This window comes from Carex rostrata, chromosome 4 (assembly GCF_964058835.1).
Source record: "Carex rostrata chromosome 4, lpCarRost1.2, whole genome shotgun sequence".
Classification (NCBI taxonomy): Eukaryota; Viridiplantae; Streptophyta; class Magnoliopsida; order Poales; family Cyperaceae; genus Carex; species Carex rostrata.
The window spans coordinates 11286876-11307040 of record NC_135921.1 but is presented as its reverse complement, the minus strand read 5'-3'; the positions used below and the strand labels follow the sequence as shown (position 1 = coordinate 11307040).

General features: G+C 34.2%; 2 protein-coding genes across 2 annotated transcripts; both read left to right on the top strand.

The window, feature by feature from the left end:
• Positions 1-7239: 7239 nt before the first annotated feature.
• LOC144553351 (replication factor C subunit 3) lies at positions 7240-11603 on the top strand. Its single transcript, XM_078301471.1, has 9 exons — positions 7240-7501; positions 7800-8016; positions 8565-8644; positions 9196-9355; positions 9748-9829; positions 9950-10079; positions 10168-10231; positions 10407-10475; positions 11204-11603. Exons 1-9 carry the CDS (start codon positions 7330-7332, stop codon positions 11301-11303), a joined length of 1074 nt encoding a protein of 357 aa, XP_078157597.1. The 5' UTR covers positions 7240-7329; the 3' UTR covers positions 11304-11603.
• Positions 11604-14951: 3348 nt separating this feature from the next.
• Positions 14952-19975, top strand: LOC144553348 (pantothenate kinase 1-like). Its single transcript, XM_078301468.1, has 18 exons — positions 14952-15038; positions 15117-15273; positions 15366-15524; positions 15799-15836; positions 15931-16047; positions 16169-16288; positions 16742-16836; positions 17076-17169; positions 17269-17400; positions 17520-17632; positions 17727-17853; positions 18364-18480; positions 18593-18687; positions 18791-18884; positions 18966-19091; positions 19190-19302; positions 19388-19580; positions 19675-19975. The coding sequence occupies exons 2-18, from the start codon at positions 15144-15146 to the stop codon at positions 19822-19824; spliced, it is 2013 nt and encodes a 670-aa protein (XP_078157594.1). The 5' UTR covers positions 14952-15038; positions 15117-15143; the 3' UTR covers positions 19825-19975.
• The last annotated feature ends 190 nt before the right edge of the window (positions 19976-20165 follow it).

The window sequence follows — 20165 nt, the reverse complement described above, 5'->3', positions numbered from 1 at the left end:
AACAAGTTCTTCCCTATTGATATTATAATGCTCTTTTAGGGCCTATTCAGCATCCTTGTTGGGAATAGGAATAGGAACTGAAAATTACTGTTCACGTGGGAAAAATAAATTCAGTCCGAGTAAATTTTTTTTTTTTTTCCCACGTGAACAATAACATGCCGAACAGGAGCTTATTGTCTTTAGCCACACATATCCCAGCTTTATCAACTAGCTACTGAGTTTGGGGCAGTAGCAAGATATCATGATCAGCTAGCTACCCAAGTTTGCAACATTAGCCCAGACAACCAGCAAAAACTTAAAAACCCTAAGTTTGTTCACATAAACAACAAAAATTGGAACAGTCAGATTTGTACCAAAACAGCGATACACCACAACCTGAGGCAAACATACCAACACTATTAGTCATTATTCATATATGCGTCCGAATCTGCTGAAATTTCAAATAGGATTTCAGGGACTTGCAATCACATCCTCTGTCTATCTCTCTCCTCTCTCTTCTTTCTCTCACATCAAAGATTTCAGCCCATGTGAATTCTTCATATATAACCAATCAACTATTACATAACTAATATATATATGAGCTAATTAAATTACTATGAAATTTTTAGGGGGTAATTAATTGAACTATGAAAAAAATTAGGGACTGAATTGAACTGTGCACAATAGCCAAGTAGCTTAGTTGAAGACTTGAAGTACATAATATATATTCTAGAATTTGATTAAACCAGTGTAATCAAATTTTACTCTATTATGTTATGTTACTGTTGTCCCCCACATTAGAACAGAACAGGGGAGAGACACGAGGCCTCACCTGTCTTTTGCTCTGTTCTGTTCCTTATTCTTTCAAACAGTTTTTCACCTCTGCCATGACCAGATCACCTGACCCCGGTTTGATATTCAAATAGTTGAAATTAGAGGTGTGTCAGGAATCTATCTGCTTGATTCGTGCATGGTGTCTTGTGAAAAGTGAAAACCCAAGCGCAGCGTTACATGTGGAGTCAAGATTATATGTTTTATTTGACAGTTCCTTACTGGTGCCACCAACTGTAACAGTAGGTGATTTTAGAAGGAAATAAATCTGCTGCGATTCCAAAGAATCGCAGGTCCCTGTAGTTTCAGATCTCACCATTCATTTTTTGAAATGAACGAATCTCAAGAGCAGTTATTTTTCTCTGCACGAATCTCAAAATAAATGAAGGGGTGGATATGAAATCGCAGCAGATTTATTTCTATTTTAGAAAGCTCTAGGAAAATGCCCACTTTAATTTAAGGTAAATAAGATTATACTGATGAGTGAGGCTACGATACTCTATACAGTGCATATTGATCCGTATTATAATTTTATGTATTCGTTTTGGAAATTTAAATAGTTAATTTTTATATATTCATTTTCAAAGTTTATAGAATTAACTGGAATTGTTCAATACAATTTCTATATAAAAATGTATTAGGTGACTAAATTTTGTATCTTTTATATTCTTTTTGACAGAGTTAGTGTCCTAGAGCAAATTAATGGTTTTGATTCTATGATTTGAGTTCATATGATGATTGAAGCAATTCAACTTGTTCCTAGAGTGTGACACAATTTAGTTCACTTGCTGGAATTAAAGTGGTATCCTCTAAACATACATAATCTAAACAATTAGCAAAAAACACTAGTTGTACGAGATTAGCATGGGAATTAGTACAGTGGACAAGTCTTCGCTATAATATCATGTGGATGCATATAAAAGTTTATATGGCATTGGAAGTGACCATATGCAAACATCAGATGGATTCTGTGTTTTTGTGTCATTGATGGTTTGCATGTGTCGGATCTTAAGCCTAAGATATTCAATGACTTCATACTCTAACGCTCTCTGTAAAAGGGGGCTATAATGGTGTCTTCTCGGCAGGTATAGACTCGTGGAATGAAGCACGTGGAATCAAGAAGGAAATATCCCTCATACAAATCAGGGAGAATGTGTATGAGTGATGATATCTATTGGGTCCCTTTATAGAATCAGATTATACATCATGCATTGTGATACTAGATGATCACAAGTATATGATGATTCACAAATCAAGAAACATAATAGATAAGTGTACAAGAATGACACAATCCTATCCTGAGCTTATCAAAAGATATCATGTGATATTGGATACGACACAAGCAGTGTTATGCACTGTCTATATATTGGATCAACGATACTGTTCGGTTACATATTGTCTGTACTTTTGGGTAGTTAAGGTGTGTTGCTAGACGCTAATCTTAATCAATGAGACTGAAAGTTTATTGCCAACATGATACAGATCCAAGTGGGTCACACCTCCAAGGGCTCTAGTCGTTACATCATACGAGTTTATGATGCCATTGATGCACAAATACTTGTTGCACATCATATCACAAGAATACTTATCATACTGGCTGATGGATAAGTATTGAATACCATTACACACATTAAGAAGTAATGATAGGCTTGATTAAATCTAACTGTGCAAGTGTTTGTACACTAGATGATTTAATCAGATGAGGAATTAGTCGAATCATGTTTGTACACCTGCTGGTACAATGATCTGATTTGACTGAATAAGGATATATGTTTAACTAGAGTAAACATATTATGGGGATTACCAATTCTACTATTTAGTACAATTAAGTTGTACTATAAGATAGAGAATTGAGAGACGAGCGCGTGGATATGTGATATGCGTGATTTGGACTCACGGTTAAGAAGTTATGATCATTTAAGTAAAGAGGTAAGAAAGTTGACCAAAGTCAAAGACGGGTCAAACCTTGGTCAAACACGTTTTTGATCAAAGGTGAGGTGTCATATGTTTGACCAGTCAAACATATGAGAGGGATGAGGTTGCTTGAAAAGGAAGCAATGGATGGATATATTTTTAAATAGACCAATGGTCCAATGGACCATTAATTATGGAAATTACCAAATTAGCCTTCATGATTCAACACGAGATGAGATATTTTGAAGGGCATTTAAGTAATTGTTAAACTCTATTAAGAAGAGGTATCCCTCCATTCTATTCAAATGAATTCATTTGTCAAGATCAATCTAGAAACTTCTCCCTTCTTCTATGAATTCATTTGTCAAGATCAATCAAGCTAAGGAGCAAGTGAGCAAGGGTGCGATCCAAGTAGAGACCGCCACCCCTCTTCTTCCTTGGCCGAGCCTAGGGGTGAGTAAATCGCTCATAACTCGTGAGCCGCTCATAACTCGCTCATTAAAAGCTCGCCTAAACTCGCTCATTTATCCGCTCATTTAAACTCGCTCATTAACAACTCGCTCATTTACTTAATGAGACCCAACTCGCTCATAACTCGCTCACTAAGAATTTGCCACATCTAATCCCTGCCACATTTAATCCTATGTAATTATGTGTAACATCAACCTTGCCTCATTAAGATTGATAGATAGTGAGCATAGTTTCATATTTAATCCTGTGTAATATAGTGAGCACAATGTAACATTTAATCCTGTGTAATATACTAATATTCATAGTTTCATATTCATTTTTTTTTGTAAATCGGCAGAACCAAAACCTCCGCCTAAAGCCCAAAACAAGTAATAGTCATAACAATTCATTTAAATGAATTATGACAATTGGTTGGATTTTGTTATGATGACTTTTAACAAATTTTGTTATCCGTGGGCACACTATATAATTTTGTTTTAAGTCATAAGTCATAACTCGTGAGCCGCTCATAACTCGCTCATTAAAAGCTCGCTCATTTACAACTCGCTCATCTATCCGCTCATTTAAACTCGCTCATTAACAACTCGCTTATTTACTTAATGAGCGAGCATGAGCATACCCTAACTCGCTCATGCTCGCTCATTAATCACCCCAGCCCGGGCCGCATTACCACGGGCCGCCGCTGGCCATCTCCACCGCGCCTCACCTGAGCCACCTTGGCTCAGCCCTACGCCGGCCCCCGTTGCACCCGAGCCCCACCTTGGCTCGCCGTGCGCCTCCACCTCTTGGCCGATCGACTTGGAGCCGATCCAAGCCTTGGAGGCCGCCGCCGCCTCTCCTTCGCCTAGATCCACCTGGTGTCAGTTCTAGGCTGAGCTCCTCCTTGCCGCCGCCTTTCCCTTGGCTGGCCACCACCTCTCTCACCTCTTTGTAGGCCAATCGGCTTTGTGATCCGATTGTACCGCTTGATCTTGATCTACTTGTTGAGATCTAGATCGATCGGTTGAGGTTAGTACTTCTTGTTCTTGATTCGGATTCTTTGATCTCTCCATTTTTCCTTATTTCTTGCTTGATTGATTGAGACGCAAGATCACCAGTTTGATCTTGCACGGGAATTGAGAATAAGATTCATTGGGTGTGTTGATTGGGGATTCGGTGTTGGTGATCTATCCAAACCTGCGGTTGGAGATCGATCAAGCCGTGCGTGATATTAATTGGGGCTGGCACGCTGATCTAGCAATCAAGCGAGCTGGTTATTCGACTACCCCCTGGTGTACACCCACTCAGCTTCCCTACTTTGGGAAGATGAGAAGAAGCGAGCGGATCACGAAGATGCAGCTTGTGCACCCAAGCCCGTCACCTCGCGAGAAGACAAGGTATGAGCAGAAAATTTTAAATTGTACCTTCTGGTATGCACTATACCGTAACACTTTTACTATTTCTTTAAAATATGTAGCTATTTATTAGTTTTGAATTCAGAATCTTTAGATTCAGTACTTTTCCACCTATAAAAAATTAGTAAAAAATATGAAAAATATAAGATTTGATATCAGAATATATTTTCATATAAATATTATATTGAGCTATTTGAATTGACTAATTGTGCTAGAAAACGCCGGTGCTTGTCGAATTACTTGCATGTCGAGGACTTTTAAAACGAATATATGAAACCATAGTATGGACTGGTGTGTGCACTATACATAGTATTGTAACCTCACTCGATGTATATTTAGGATGTTTTTTTGTGCACTTGGATATTTTTCTATCAAATTATATTTTCTATTTTTGAAAGTAATAAATAAAGTGAGAATTTACTAAACCAAAATTAAAATGTGTATAAGTTTCAACAAACCAAATTACCCTTCTTTTCATAGTAAATATTTTATATTTCGGTTCCCTGTACAACTACGGATTTAAAACAATCAGGATTTGGATGTTGCTCGGATTCAAATTTGAGTCATGAGTTCATCCGTCACCGATCCGTTTTAGGATGCATGGCACAAATTTTGAAATAAAGAGGCACGTTTATTGAAGCCATTTGTACGGATCTTAAAGTAGATCAAGAATCTATCAAATTCAAATTTGTGTTCGATAGACGTCAATAATTCATAGATTATTAATTATCAACACGTACACATAATTGAAATGTATATATATTTTAGCAGAATTTATGCAGAATATTTGATGTATCTATTTCATTTAGCACAAAAATTTACTCCTACGTAAAACTATGAATTATGAGAATATTTGACAAATTTTTCCATTGGGTAAAAAAATATTATTTGCATTTTTGACTGAAATATAAAATCTTGAAATACTATCAAAGACGTTAATCTCTCATTTCAATCGGAATACCCTGTTTTTCATTTGATTAATTCTCATTAACTTTTTGAGCAATGACATCGGTAATTTTATTTTAAATTTAAATATTAGGTAGCAATTTCATTTGCAATTTCAGGAAAATGTGTGATAATTTTATAAATAGTTTGATTTCTTTTTAATGAAATTGCTTTCCATACATCATGTTGACAAAATAATTAATTTCCAGAATGCATAAAAAATTCTTTTCAAACTTAATTAAATGAGTGAATTGTTTTTGAAATTGGCTTGAAATTAATTTATATTATTTCTATTCTAATTTCAATATAATTTTACGAATGCAGATGCTAAACTTCTTACCAATAATATGATTATTCTTTAAGATGCAAATAATTGTTCTTTTCAGCAAATTTTTGTTGGTCAAGAATACTTTACGTTCTCATTTTTTTTTTGCGCTTTAAAATATAAAGATTAATTGATAAATGGAGTCACTATGTCCAACTTTTTTCGAAATTTTTATTAATTCCATTTCAAAAAATAAAATAAATTAAAACACTTCTGAAATTGGAAAATTCTAAAAATACTAGGGCTGCCAATTCAATCTGCGACTCCATTCTTAGAGGGTCGTAGATTGAATTGGAGCCCCCAAAAATCTAAATATCAGTATATTAAATTTGCACTCTCTAAGAATGAGGCTGCAAATTTAATTGGCGGTTCCGGTATTTGTAAAATTCTCCAAAAAATATTGGGTTTTTTTTTTGGAATATGGTATAAATAACATGTCGGCCTAAAAAGATTTGTTTAGCGAAAAGATAAGGAAACATAATTATCTTTTCTCTCATTGCTTTCGGCTGGGACCGCGACTCCTTTTAAGGTGATTTGTTGCTCTTTTTGAAGTTTGGAACTATTTTATACCCATCGCAATCGAATAACTAAAAATTTAGCTTGAAATGTTAGTATTCTATTGAGAGATTTAAGTCTTCAAATTTTAATCATGTCAGATATATTTATTTTGATTGAATATTTCTTATATTTTTGTATTTTAAAATAATATAACTCTGTTATATGACAAATTGGTACGAAAAGTAATTCATACGAAATCACGAGGTGCCAATCATAGAAATTGGAAGAGATATATTAATAATCAAATTTATGTGGTAAGCGTGATAACTGATTAATTAAATAATAATTAGATTAAAATAAATAAAATCGTAGATATATTCAATATAGTTATAATTAAGGAGGAATTTCATGTATACCTTCAAAAACTTTAAAATTACACACCCCCCTCTAAAATTCATAATATCATATAGAGCCTTCTAAATTTCAAAATTTCAAGAACTCACAAATATATATATATTTCTAGTTACAAACTTTAGGCATTAGCAGTCTTCTTCATCTGGTCCTAATTTAAAGGCGAATCTTTACAGCTGTTCATCCTAATTTAAAGGCGGATCATCTTTAACAGCTGTTCGAACAGGAATTATAACCTAAAATAAGTGGCTCAATCAAATTCCATACAATTGAACATCTTGAACTGGACCTTGATTGGGACGTCTTGTCTGATTCGTATCTACAATGGGCCCTTTACTCTGTGGCCTGGATTCTGGGTTTTAATGGGCTTTCTCGAGCAGTATAAGAAATTTGGGCTTGAACCGATTTATATTACTTGGGCCTCCGTTCAGGAAACAAATTAAGTTACGCTATATTTTGACTATTCATGGGCTATTTGTAAAATAAAAACCTTCTTCTTCATTGTCGGAGAGAGAAAACCCCAAGTCGAGGGTTTTGGCGCCAAGAAAGACTTCCCAATAAATGGCGGAGACGAGTTCACCAATGGAGATCGACTTGGCGGTGGCGCAGTTTGCACCAGCTCCAGAGAAGGTAAACAAGGGTGTCTCCGGTGGAAAATCGGCTCCGTGGGTCGAAAAGTACAGACCACAGTCGCTCGCTGACGTGGCAGCTCATCGTGACATCGTCGACACGAGTACGTGCGCACTTCTTCTTTATTAGTTGTACTACTATTTTTCCATCCAGGGAAATTAGGTTTTGCTAGCAACTCTATCTATAATAGCTTTGCTTGCAATTGAACTCAATTATAGGAGTTAAAGGGCAGTTAGAAACTTGTAATACTGAATTTGGAAAGAAACAGTTAGACACTGGATCTGTGCCTGTTCGTACTAGTTGTGAGGAGTTTATTATTATAGTAATTTTTGTTCAATATAATCAGTAACCTTGCATCGTACCAATAAGAATTCCTCTTACCAGTATTTTAATCATTGCAGTTGATAAATTGACGAGTGAGAATAGACTGCCTCACTTGCTGCTGTATGGGCCACCTGGCACTGGAAAGACATCTACAATTCTAGCAGTAGCGAGGAAGCTCTACGGTTCTCAGTATAAAAACATGATTTTGGAGCTCAATGCTTCTGACGACAGAGGAATTGATGTTGTCAGACAGCAGATTCAAGATTTTGCCGGTGCCAGAAGTCTCTGTTTCGGGTATGTTATTAACTGGGAGTCAGGGATCCATTTTGAAGTTGCAATTTTGACCCTGCATTTTTGTTTTTTTGCAGAATATACTTTTTCTTATATTTGCATGATGCAACTCCCCTTTTTGGTGAGATAATTGCAACTGGCACTTCGACCTTTTAGACAAATTTGATAAGAAAAAGTATATTCTGCAAAATGTTTATAACTTTGTTCTTAGTTAAATGATTTGTACGTTAAATTCCACTTTTGTACAGATATTTTGGAAGTGTTTGCTTGATTCAGAGTTACAGTTTATTTAATCAACTTTTTAGTAAATTCTGTTTCAATTATTGAACTTCATTTGAAAAGAAGGTATGTATTACTAGCAAATGTGAGAAATGTTGGTCTCTTGTATAAAACTAACTGCCGGTATAATTTGCAAAAGGCCCTTAAGCATTTTAATTTGTACAGGTACGCAACAACAGGCAATTGTTTTTTTCACCAGCCTGCTTGCTGCATTCAAATAAATTCTAAGAATCTAAATATTTATTTTTGTACTTGCATTTAAATAAATTCAGGGCAAGACCTTCAGTTAAACTAGTATTGCTTGATGAGGCTGATGCAATGACCAAGGATGCGCAATTTGCTTTGCGTAGAGGTTTGTCTTTTAATGAATATTGCAACTTATTTTCCTTGATCACTCTCTTTTGGTTTTCTGATGTTATTATTGACTGCGCAGCACACTGCTAACAAGTCTGCAATTTTCGAATACTTTTGCGAGATTGAAATATTGATTATTCAGCAGAAGTCTGAAAATTTTTGTCAAAAAATCAATGAAATGTTATTAATTGCAGAACAACTTGTAAAAAAGTTCCTCAAAGCACCTGGTTTGTATGTTGTAACACTCCCTGTCTCTCTCTCTCTCTCCTTCATTATTAAGGTTATTTGAATACTCGACCTCAAAAGTGGAGAGAGAAAGGCCACATGAACCCTGAACTGCAACTTCAGAATTTTTCCCTTTTTCATCTGTACCCAATAAATGCACTTAAAGTTGCAGTTTAGACAATAAATTGATTACTTGTTCTAAAAATTGCAAATGCTGACACTAAAAGAATTCACAATTTCTGGGAATAATGCTACCATAATCTGTACAGGCACTTGGTTCTAAAGATTGCAATGCTTGACACTTGAAATTATTTTGATGTGCAGTGATTGAGAAGCACACAAAGAGCACCAGGTTTGCATTAATATGTAACAACGTTAACAAAATCATACCAGCTCTGCAATCTAGGTGTACCAGATTTCGGTTTGCTCCACTTGATGCTGCCCATGTTAAAGAACGCCTCCAACATGTTATACAGTCTGAAGGGTATGGTAACCGCAACCTTTTTCCATTTTTTTTTATCTAATGGTTTTTCTGATTAGAAGGCATCGTTGATTCCTCAGAACAAGTGTAATCAGTGATGCACATATGAAAATAAGGAATATAGCATATGCCCTCACAAGTCATATGTGCATCTCTCCTTATGTCGGCATTACGTATTTTCATACGTGCATCAGTGATAAATGAGGAAGATGGTCATTTTATACTAAAAGAGGAAAATATGAGGAGGGTAAAGTTTCTGTATTTTAGATGGGCATATGAAGAGTTTCTCATTTGGCGAGATTAGCGATATTATTTTAATGTTGCCTAGGGGTGTTATGAATTATCTACTGATGTTAGCTGATTGATTTAATGTACCGATTGAATAAAATATTTAGGCTGGATGTCGATGAGAGTGGGTTAACTGCACTGGTTCGTTTAAGTAATGGCGACATGAGAAAGGCTCTTAACATCTTGCAGGTTAGTTTCTTGTTGCTTTTTCAAAGAGGATCTCTATCAGTTTTTTTTTTTTTTTTTTTTTTTTAATTTCTTTTTAAATCACTTCTTCTTGAATGCTTATTTTGGAACGAATTTTTCCAGTCGACACACATGGCTTCACAACATATAGATGAAGAAGCAGTGTATCTTTGCACTGGAAATCCAATGCCAAAAGACATCGAGCAGATCACTTACTGGCTACTAAATGATTCATTTTCTGATGGTTTCAGATGTATCCTTTGCATAATGTATTTTATGATCTTCATACAGTATAATTTAAATATATGTATCTTGTGCATTCAACTTGACTTATCTTTTAGATATATCTGATATGAGAGTGAGAAAAGGATTGGCTTTAGTTGATATCATTAGAGAGGTCACCATGTAAGGCCCACTCTATTGCCCCCCCCCCCCCCCTCAACACACACGCACACAAAAGAATAAATATATGAGAAATAATGTATAAAAAAAGAAGAAGAAGATAAAGACTCTCTCCCAGACATAACATAACAGTATATGCAGCACCTGTAAATCCTGTATTAATGTTTTCTGAATTCAGGTTTGTCTTCAAGATAGAAATGCCGTCAGTTGTCAGGGTAAAGCTGATCAATGATTTGGCAGATATTGAGTATGTCTATTTCTTTTCCCTAATCATGCTCATTTATTACCTGTTTTAGAAAAATGTCTTTCTGGCAATTGTAGCTCCCATGATCTATTAATGATTGCATTCATATATCTCAATAATGACACCCGAGTACCAGTATGGTACCTGGTACAGTAATTTGCACTAAATCTGATCCTATAAGAGATCTTCTCATTTAGTTTAATTGCTGATTCTGGGTCATCTTGTTGGTCTGCAGATGAATGGTTGGCCAAAATTAGTCGAGTAGCACTAGGGTGTTTTAAGTCACCAAGAGCTTAACTCCAAAACATGTCATATTGGTTCCAAACAACAAATCCAACCATTGAAACTGATCTATTTCATGAGTGACGCATTTACATGTCAAATTCATAAATTTTCAAATTAATGTAGTATAAAGTCAAGCTGTCAAAAAACGTTGAAAAAGTGAATGCATTGAAATTAACTTTTAACATTCCTTTTTTGACTGCTTGGTTTTATATTAAATTAATTCTAATAATAATAAATTTGGCATGCAAACGCATCATTCGTGAAGTAGATCGGTTTCAACGGTTTGGATTCGTCATCTGAAGTCACTCCAATAGCTTTTTGAGTTAATCTCACCAAAAAATTGGTGAGCTTAAGAACACCCTAATTCTACTCAAATCAGTCATCAGTCTGGCACGCAATCCATGCATTTGTTCATGAAAATAATAAAATTAGTACACTTAATGCAGGTATAGGTTGAGCTTTGCAAGTAATGATAAGCTGCAGCTGGGAGCTCTCATCTCTACTTTCACAAATGCTCGCTCTGCTTTAGTTGCTGCTGCTTGCTAACTTTCTTTAGAAAGTCTCCCATGTGGCTCGATTCAAGTTCACTATCCGTTAATTGTCTCTGCAGCTTAGTTTTTTTAACCCTTGATCATTTTGCTATAGATAGTGATGGTAAGTTTGTATTGTAGTCTATATACTCATTTTACCTACAGTATCTAGTAATTTGCTCGCGAGGATAATTTTTTGAGTTTTTTTCAAGTTTGGTCGATTGTTTCGTTTGAATTTTGAACTGCCAAAGCCTAAGCCTAAGCCTGCTTGGGAAAGATACTTTGTTAGTTGCCACTCGTAGCGATTGATCTTAAAGCTTTTTGTGCAAATTAGGTTTAAGTATTTTCTAAGAGTAACTAAAGTATTGTGGAACTTTTTTGTCTTGGTTGCTTGCTATCATATCTTCTTGTATGGTACAGCAAGTCACACGTTTACTGGCGCAAAATTCATTAAATTTAAAGATGAGTAAAATAATATAACCAAGGAGGAATTGAAGGGGATGATAGTACCAGACATAATGCTATTTTATTACTAGCCTATTGTTTTGTACAGGAACCAAATGAAGTCATGTATAATGACAAACGCTCCAAACCTTATTGAAAGCAGAGAGGGGTCTATAGTGTATCGCCATTCCACACAGATGGGAGTCAGCAAGGCTGCCTTGGCGTGCCTTTACGCGTGGTGATACTGATACGCCAACTGAAACGTATCACTGATCGTATCTGCCAACTAAATAAATTATTTAAATATATCCGTTGGCGTATGTGCTTAATAGGAATACCCTGGCTCCAGATCACACAACACACTATTTATATAATTAAATAATTAGAAGCGGAGTTAGACTTTCAAACTACATAAATTAAAAATCAATCATATAAAATGGAGATTCTCTTTTAAAAAAATCATATAAAATTTTCATGTTGAGAATGAAACTTCATTTACATTATTTATGATATTTTATTCTAAATTATATAAAAATTATAAATAAATATGTATTTTTTTAAAAGAAAGTGAAGATACTCTATTTACAACATTTAACTCCTTTTATTATTATTTTTTTAAAAATTGAGTTTGTGGAGTAATTTAATTGAAGTTTGACAAATTAGTTATTCCTCCCCCACTCCGCACTTCCTTTTTTTTTGTCATTTTCTAAAGTAGGTTTCCAAGTCAACTATATGTCTATATCAATGCAAATTCTAGTTGGCATTCATTTACGTGAGGTGTGGGTTGCTGTGTAGAATAATTTAGGAAAGAAAATGCAGCTCCCTTGCACATGTCGTTGAATAATAAATAGAAAATCTTCTTTTCTTTTAGAAACTGAGAATTTGTACAATTTTCCAACATAATGCTAACAGTAAAGTGGGTTGGTTATTGGTGCTGTGCTGATGTCATTGCTGACGTTAATGTAACCTAACAATTAATTTGAATGTTGACGACTATTTTTTCAAACTTGCCGTCCGAATATTATCATAATGTACCCGTATATATCACCACATTTTTTTAATCAATGCATAAAATAAGGATTAGACTTTTATTTTTCCTAAAAAAACCAAAAATATATATCAATTAGACTCATTTAATACTAATAATGATTGATGGTCTGCTCAATTTGACTCATTTATCAATTACGTGGTCATGCTGTTATGTTGCGTCAACTCATATTTGTATTAAATGCGAACAAGGTATTTATTTTAAAAAAATCATCAAAAATTTTCTAGTATAACAAATTGTTTAGTTCTAATATCATTAGTTTATCACCTCTATATCTAATTTTATAGCAAGTGTTTATTTTACTAATTAGGTTGGCAAAATATTATTTATGCAACGGAAAGGTTATTGCTCGCGCCATTATAATTATAAGTAAGTAAAATATATATATATATATATATATATATATAGAGTACGGCTAACGCGCTTCCTCTAGCATATGGGCCAAAATGCTTCCGGTGAAAATTTGAAATTTCAAAATCCAAAAAGTCGATCTGAACCGTTCATCTCCTTCTCCATATTAATATCTGCTTGGAGACCAAATTTTACATTTTTCTGATTTTTTTTACTATTTATTAAGCCACTTTGAAAATCGCTGATCCAACGGTGCCTTAACAAAACAGTAAAACCATTGGATCAGCGATTTTCAAAGTGGCTTAATAAATAGTAAAAAAATTCGGAAAAATGTAAAATTTGGTCTCCAAGCAGATATTAATATGGAGAAGAAGATGAACGGTTCAGATCGACTTTTTGGATTTTGAAATTTCAACTTTCCACCGGAAGCATTTCGGCCCATATGCTAGAGGAAGCGCGTTAGCCGTACTCTATATATATATATATATATATATATATATATATATATATATATATATAATTTAGGTACATAAGTATATTTACAAAGATCACACAAATTGAATATCAGTTTTGATCTAAAAACAAAGACAATGTTCTGTAAAAAATATAGTAGGTTTGAAATTCAAATAAGATCCTCTGACCTCTGTAGATATTAAATAATTGAATAATTATTTTTTCAATCTTTACACAAAAAAAAGATTTCATAAATTTGTCAGCTATAAGTTATGAAATAAATTATCACGTATCTAACCAAACAACCAAATCATGACAATAAAATTATAAAATCCTTGAAAAAAATGTATTAATTATATTTGGCAACATTACTAAAATGTAGTCCGTAGGACATGGCCTACTATGATAATACCCAAGCAATCGTATTGCATAAAATATTAAGTGAATAAATTGGTGGAATGTTAAGGTTCATCTGTCAATGAAAGAAAACATAGAATTTAACGAAATAAGAAAAACTATAATTGTATGTTTTTAGACACGGCTCCTCTCTAATTATATGAATGATTGATGCTTTAGACGGATTAGTTCATTAATTTTATGTTTGGCAAATAAATTTGATTTGACAAAGTAGATTGTCTCATACTTGATTTTCTCTGATTTGAACGACATATAACGGGATCAAATTTGAATTATTCAGTCTAAAATAGACAGGCCAAATTTAATAACAATCATCTAATAGTTCATTAAGTAGAGCATTTTCATTCAAATTTTAAATTAATTGTAAATACTAATTGTAGTTATTATAGTTATTTATGCAAGCTTTCCTTAATTAACATTTTGGTTAAATATCAAATCAGCATTTGTAATTATTTTGTATGTGCTAAATCCAAAATTATAAATAAATAAATTAAAACGATGTAAAATAATAAATTAAAAATATTCAATAAATCTTATAAATTTAAAATTAGAAAGAATTATAAAGATAGAATAATTTAAAGTAATTAAAAAATCATTAAAGTTGACGACGTGCAAGAAAAACGTACAATGATTCAATGAAGGTGCCGTTATAGTGGGAAGGGCACCAAACTGGATTTCTAGTGTACATCTCTGGGTCCCCCAAGCAGTACTTAAACCCCAACCCGCAAACTTCCAACTACCCCCGTGCTACTCTAAGGTAACATAATACTTATGTATAGATATAAACCGTCCGATCAGAATCCGGGCCACATCCGCCTCTCCCAAAATATTACTACGAATTCTGATCGGATGGTCAGGATCTAAAAATAATTATTCTGTTACCTTAGGTGATATAAATTTCCTGTATTTAAAACTGCTACTGCAAGATTGCAACGCAACGCACACCCCTTTCCAGGCTTTTTGCTGGTACTCTCTTTTTCTTCGTCCCGCTCGCCTCGACACCTCCCTTCGGTCCCTCCTTATCACCTCGGGAAATCCGTAAAACACTGAAACCTGTAACGCCTTCTTTCTTTCCTTGTGTAATTGTCTTTAATGGTGTCACTTTTTCGGGCTTAGGGTTTTCTTGTGTTTTCCTCGATCGGGATGAATTCTCTTCCCGCCAAGCTTGATTTAACTGGAGCGGAGATTTGTGGCGAACTGGATGAACAGAACCCGCCAATTCATCTCCCCAACCAGGCCTCTGATGCATCTCTTCTCGCGCTCGATATTGGGGGTATTTTTTATTTTTTTAATTACTCATGTTTGCTATGTTTTGTATGCTAATTGTGGCTGATTATGGATTTCTATTGGGTTTTGTGTAATTAGGCACCTTGATCAAGATAGTATATTTTAAGGAGAACAAAGAGGAGGGTAAGAATGGGAATTGTGCAGTTGGTGGGAAGCTTCGTTTTGTCAAATTTGAAAGAAGGCGGCTTGATGAATGCTTGGAGTTTATACAATCTAAAAAGCTTATTTACCGTAATGGTATGATTTCTTCACCTTATTTTATACTTTAGTAACAAGTAGTAGTTGCTGAGCATAATATGAAAGCTTCTATAGTGATACCTTTGAGTAAGATCGTTGTATTATACAATGTCTAAAGAAAGCATTAAAAAAAGCTGCATGCTTGAGAAACCCTTTCCTTTTTTTAATCCGTATCACAAAGGCTATCTCGATTATTTTTTTCTTTGTTTTGTTCTTTCCATTTAATTTAATATGTCACTGGTTGAGTGTTGACGTAACTTATTTGATTATTTAGGAGCTACAGGATTGCATAAAGGGCATGTTACAATTAAGGTACTGTTCTTGTCAGATGCAATACACCTGAAATCTGGTATATGCTTAAATCACAAACTAATGATGAATTCATGAATATGTGGTTTTTTGATAGGCATCAGGTGGAGGGGCATATAAATTTGCCGACATATTCAGGGATAAATTAGGTGTTTATCTTGACAAATTGGATGAGATGGAAAGTGTAGTTGCTGGGGCAAATTTCTTATTACAGGTTTAAATCTGAATTAAATTTTGTTAATCATGTCGAAATTATTAATTATATAACAATGTCCGTACTTTTGAACTATTGAGTTTCTATGTAAATTTAATTACTGGTTACTGCACTGTTCCAGAGAATTAAGGATGCAGCTTTCACACATTTAAATGGAAAGCGGGCCCCCATTGATATCAACCCGAAAAATTTATTTCCCTATCTCTTAGTTAACATTGGCTCTGGAGTTAGCATAATAAAGGTATTCTGCACCTCTCTCATAAAAAATGCTATGGTACTATGCATAGCGCACAGGTTGGTCTGTACTATGGATCAATATCTCCGTTTTCAAAGTCCAAACAGTTGATTTGAACTAGTTCAACATGATATCCACATGAAAATGCACTTGTTAATCAATTTTTTTTAAATCACCTGATCTAAAAATTCTAGACCAGTCAAAAGTAAGGATTTTCTACCTATCTAAAATATTAAACAAATTCTAAAAAATGTAAAATATAGTATGCAAGTATGTTTTCATATGGAGATCACGTTGAACAATTTAGATCAACTATTTGAACTTTGAAAATAAAAATATTGATCCATAATAGGACCAATCCGCGCCATGCATAATATCATAGCCTCACTCAAAATGGAAATTATGAACTTCTCCTAATTTTTACTTCAAAAACTTTTTGTAACGGCTTGTGTGCTATAGGTCACTGGAAATAGAAAATTTGAAAGAGTTACAGGGACTCAAATCGGCGGTGGTACTATGTTTGGATTGGCGAAACTTTTGACCGGCTGTATGAGGTACTTCTTGTTTTGCCAGTAAATAAGTGTGCAATCACCTGGCCAAACTGGTTGGTATCAGATTATCCATACAGTAAAAACATAAAATGAGGTAACTGGTACGGTTTGTAGTACTGGTTAGTTGAAATTACCCTGTACTAGTAAATTCAGTTACTATTTACAGTATTGCAATTTCTTTTTCGGTCAAAATCACCTAATTGAATGCATGATTTAATGTTTTTCTGTATCTTATTTGTCAGTTACAACGAGTTCTTGAAATTGAGTCAAAAGGGTGACAATGTAGTTCTAGACCTAATTGTCAGAGATATCTGTGGTGAACTCGTTTGTCAAAAAGTACCCCTCTCTCTCTCTCTCTCAAATTATTTTTTGAAAGAATATTTAGGGCACAAACTTTATCTGATATTTTTTTGTTAATTTTCTTAAATGTGCCAGCAAGGCCTCTCTGCATCAACTCTCGCTTCTAGTTTTGGGAAAGTTATAACTTCTAAAAAGACACTTGCTGATTTCAAAAAGGAGGATATTGCGGCTACATTGTTGAGTGCTTTCACTTACAACATTGCACAAGTATGCTCTCAGCTTTCCTTCCTAATTTTTTTTCCTTTTTTGCTAAGATTTTCTATAACGAATCACTTGAAAATCTCTAAGTACTGCTACTCAATATTTGTTTGTACTACTTCATTTAGATCTCCTTTCTTGTGGCATCACTCTTGGGGCTAAGGAGAGTCTTTTTTGGGGGTTCATACATTCGCGGTCATATGAGCACCATGGACAACATTGCCTATGCTCTTGATTTTTGGTAAATATTATTCTTTCAATTATTAGTTCTGAAGTATATGAATTGTCAGGTGCATTTTACTGACAGATTTATCTTCTTATGTTTATGTCTTCAGGTCAAAAGGTCAAATGCAAGCCGTTTTCTTACAGCACGAAGGCTTCTTAGGTGCAGTTGGTGCACTTACGAGCTATGAGAAGTTAGAATCCAACAATTTTACATCATCAGAAGAGCTATTTGAACAAGTGAGATGATCCCTTCCCTCTTAAAAAGAAAAGAAAGAGAAAAAAAGAAGATGAAATATTCTATTAAATCTAAAGAGTAAGGCTATGGTACTATGCATAGTGCACATCGGTCTGTACTTTGGATCAATATTTTCATATCTAAAGTCCAAACTGTTGATCTGAACCGTTTAACATGTCTCCCCATGAAAATGTACTTGCAGACTAAATTTTACATTTTTTAGAATTTTGTTTTAATATTTTATAGATAGTAGAAAATTAATAATTTTTGAACAGTCTAAGAATCTTTAGATCAAATGATTTTCTTCCGATCTAAAAAGATAGTAAAAAGATTCTTAAAAAATGTAAAAGTTAGTTACAAGTACATTTTCATATGGAGATCATGTTCAACAGTTTAGATCGATTGTTTGAAGTTTGTGAACAAAAATATCGATCCAAAGTATGGACCAATGTGCGCTATGCATAGTAGCATAAGCTCACTCAAAACTAAAAGAAATTATATATTTCATACAGGTCAGCTCACAAGAACCTTCGGTACCTGTTGATGGGAAGGTGACAGCTGAAAACGGAGATCATAATATTTTCCCGTACCTCCTTGTAAATATTGGCTCTGGTGTGAGCATGATTGAGGTTTGTTTTTCATTTTTAAATTTTCGGTAGCCTTAGACTTTGATTAATTATTGCTTATTCTAGTTTGAACTATGAAAACCATTTTCTATGAGCTATATCTCTTTTGAAGTAGGTAATTGGGAAAGGAAAATTTGAGCGGATTATTGGGTCTCACTTAGGTGGTGGTACTATCCTTGGTCTTGCAAGGCTCCTCACAGGGGTATCAAGGTAGCAATTTATAGATTATTATTTTTATTATTGGTTTATTTCTAAACAGGCTTACTGTGCTTCGTGGAAACAGTGATATAATTTTTATATAATTTTCCTCTAGTTATGAGCAGTTTCTGGAGTTGAGCCAGAGAGGCAACAATTTATCAGTTGATCTGACAGTCGGGGACATTTATGGCGAACACGGTTATCCAAAGGTAACTCAGATATTTAAATAATGATTTAAAGATATGTTAAAACATTTATTATTTTATTTATTTGATTTTGTGTTTTCCTAGATTGGTCTCCCAGCTACAACAACAGCATCTAGCTTTGGTAAAGTAAATTCCAACAAGCTTTCGGAATATCGACCAGAGGATCTAGCTGCAGCGCTCTTGAACCTTTTCACTTATAATGTTGGTCAAGTAAGTAATTTTAATACAATTATATATAATCTGCAAACACAATCCAGTTTTGACTGTGCCTCAAATGTGGACATGATCATGTAAATATTTATTTCCAGATAGCATACTTCGTAGCAAACCTATCTGGTCTGAAGAGAATATTCTTTAGGGGAGCTTATGTTTGCGGACACGAAAAGACCATGGAAAAGATTTCAAAATCACTTAAATATTGGTAAGCACTTGCTTATTGCTTTTTGTCGTTACCTCTAAATGTAACAAGTTCATGTAAAGTTACATCTGGCTTGTTTCTAATATAGGTCAAAAGGCCAAGTTCAGACTACCTTCCTTTGTCACGAGGGCTTTTTGGGAACTTTGGGTGCATTTTGGAGCTACGAAAACATGGGTATTGATGGTTTGGCGGAACACGAGGTTATAAGGGAGGTTTTGCTTGGTGCTCCTTATACCGGGGGTCAATTTCCATCAATTCCTCCTACTGAGCAATGCGACAGTGTAAGTACCTTGATAAATAAAGAAGGAATGGTAATATATCCTTGACAATCTTTGACCTTATATTTATATTTTTTTTTCTTGTTTAATTTTACAGGATAACAACTCTGACCTCAAATTAGAAGCAGAGAAATTGAGAAAGGAAAATACACTACTCAAGGAAGAAATAGAAAGGTTAAGAAGTGAAAACGAGCAGCTTACAATCAAATTGACATCACAAAGCAACGGCAATTTAAAGTTACATTAGAGAAAGAGAATCATGATAGGGAGTTATTGTGTGTTAATTTATCAATAATTTAAACACAAATCAGAGAATGAAATATTTTGTAATTGGTATTGCCTGATTTATCATGTAAATGCGCATGTTATAATAGTTCGGTATTTTGTGTTCTCTTCAAGTACAAATTCAGATATATTGGACCTATAACTTCACTCCTGATGACAAACTTTTATTAAGTTGAATTTTAAAATCAGGAACTTGAAAATGTAATGATTCTGATTACAGTGAGCTATTATTTTTGCAAAAATTTAAATTATGGAAAACAGACTGGCGGATCACAAGTCGTGCCAATGCTTTATAGCCACTTT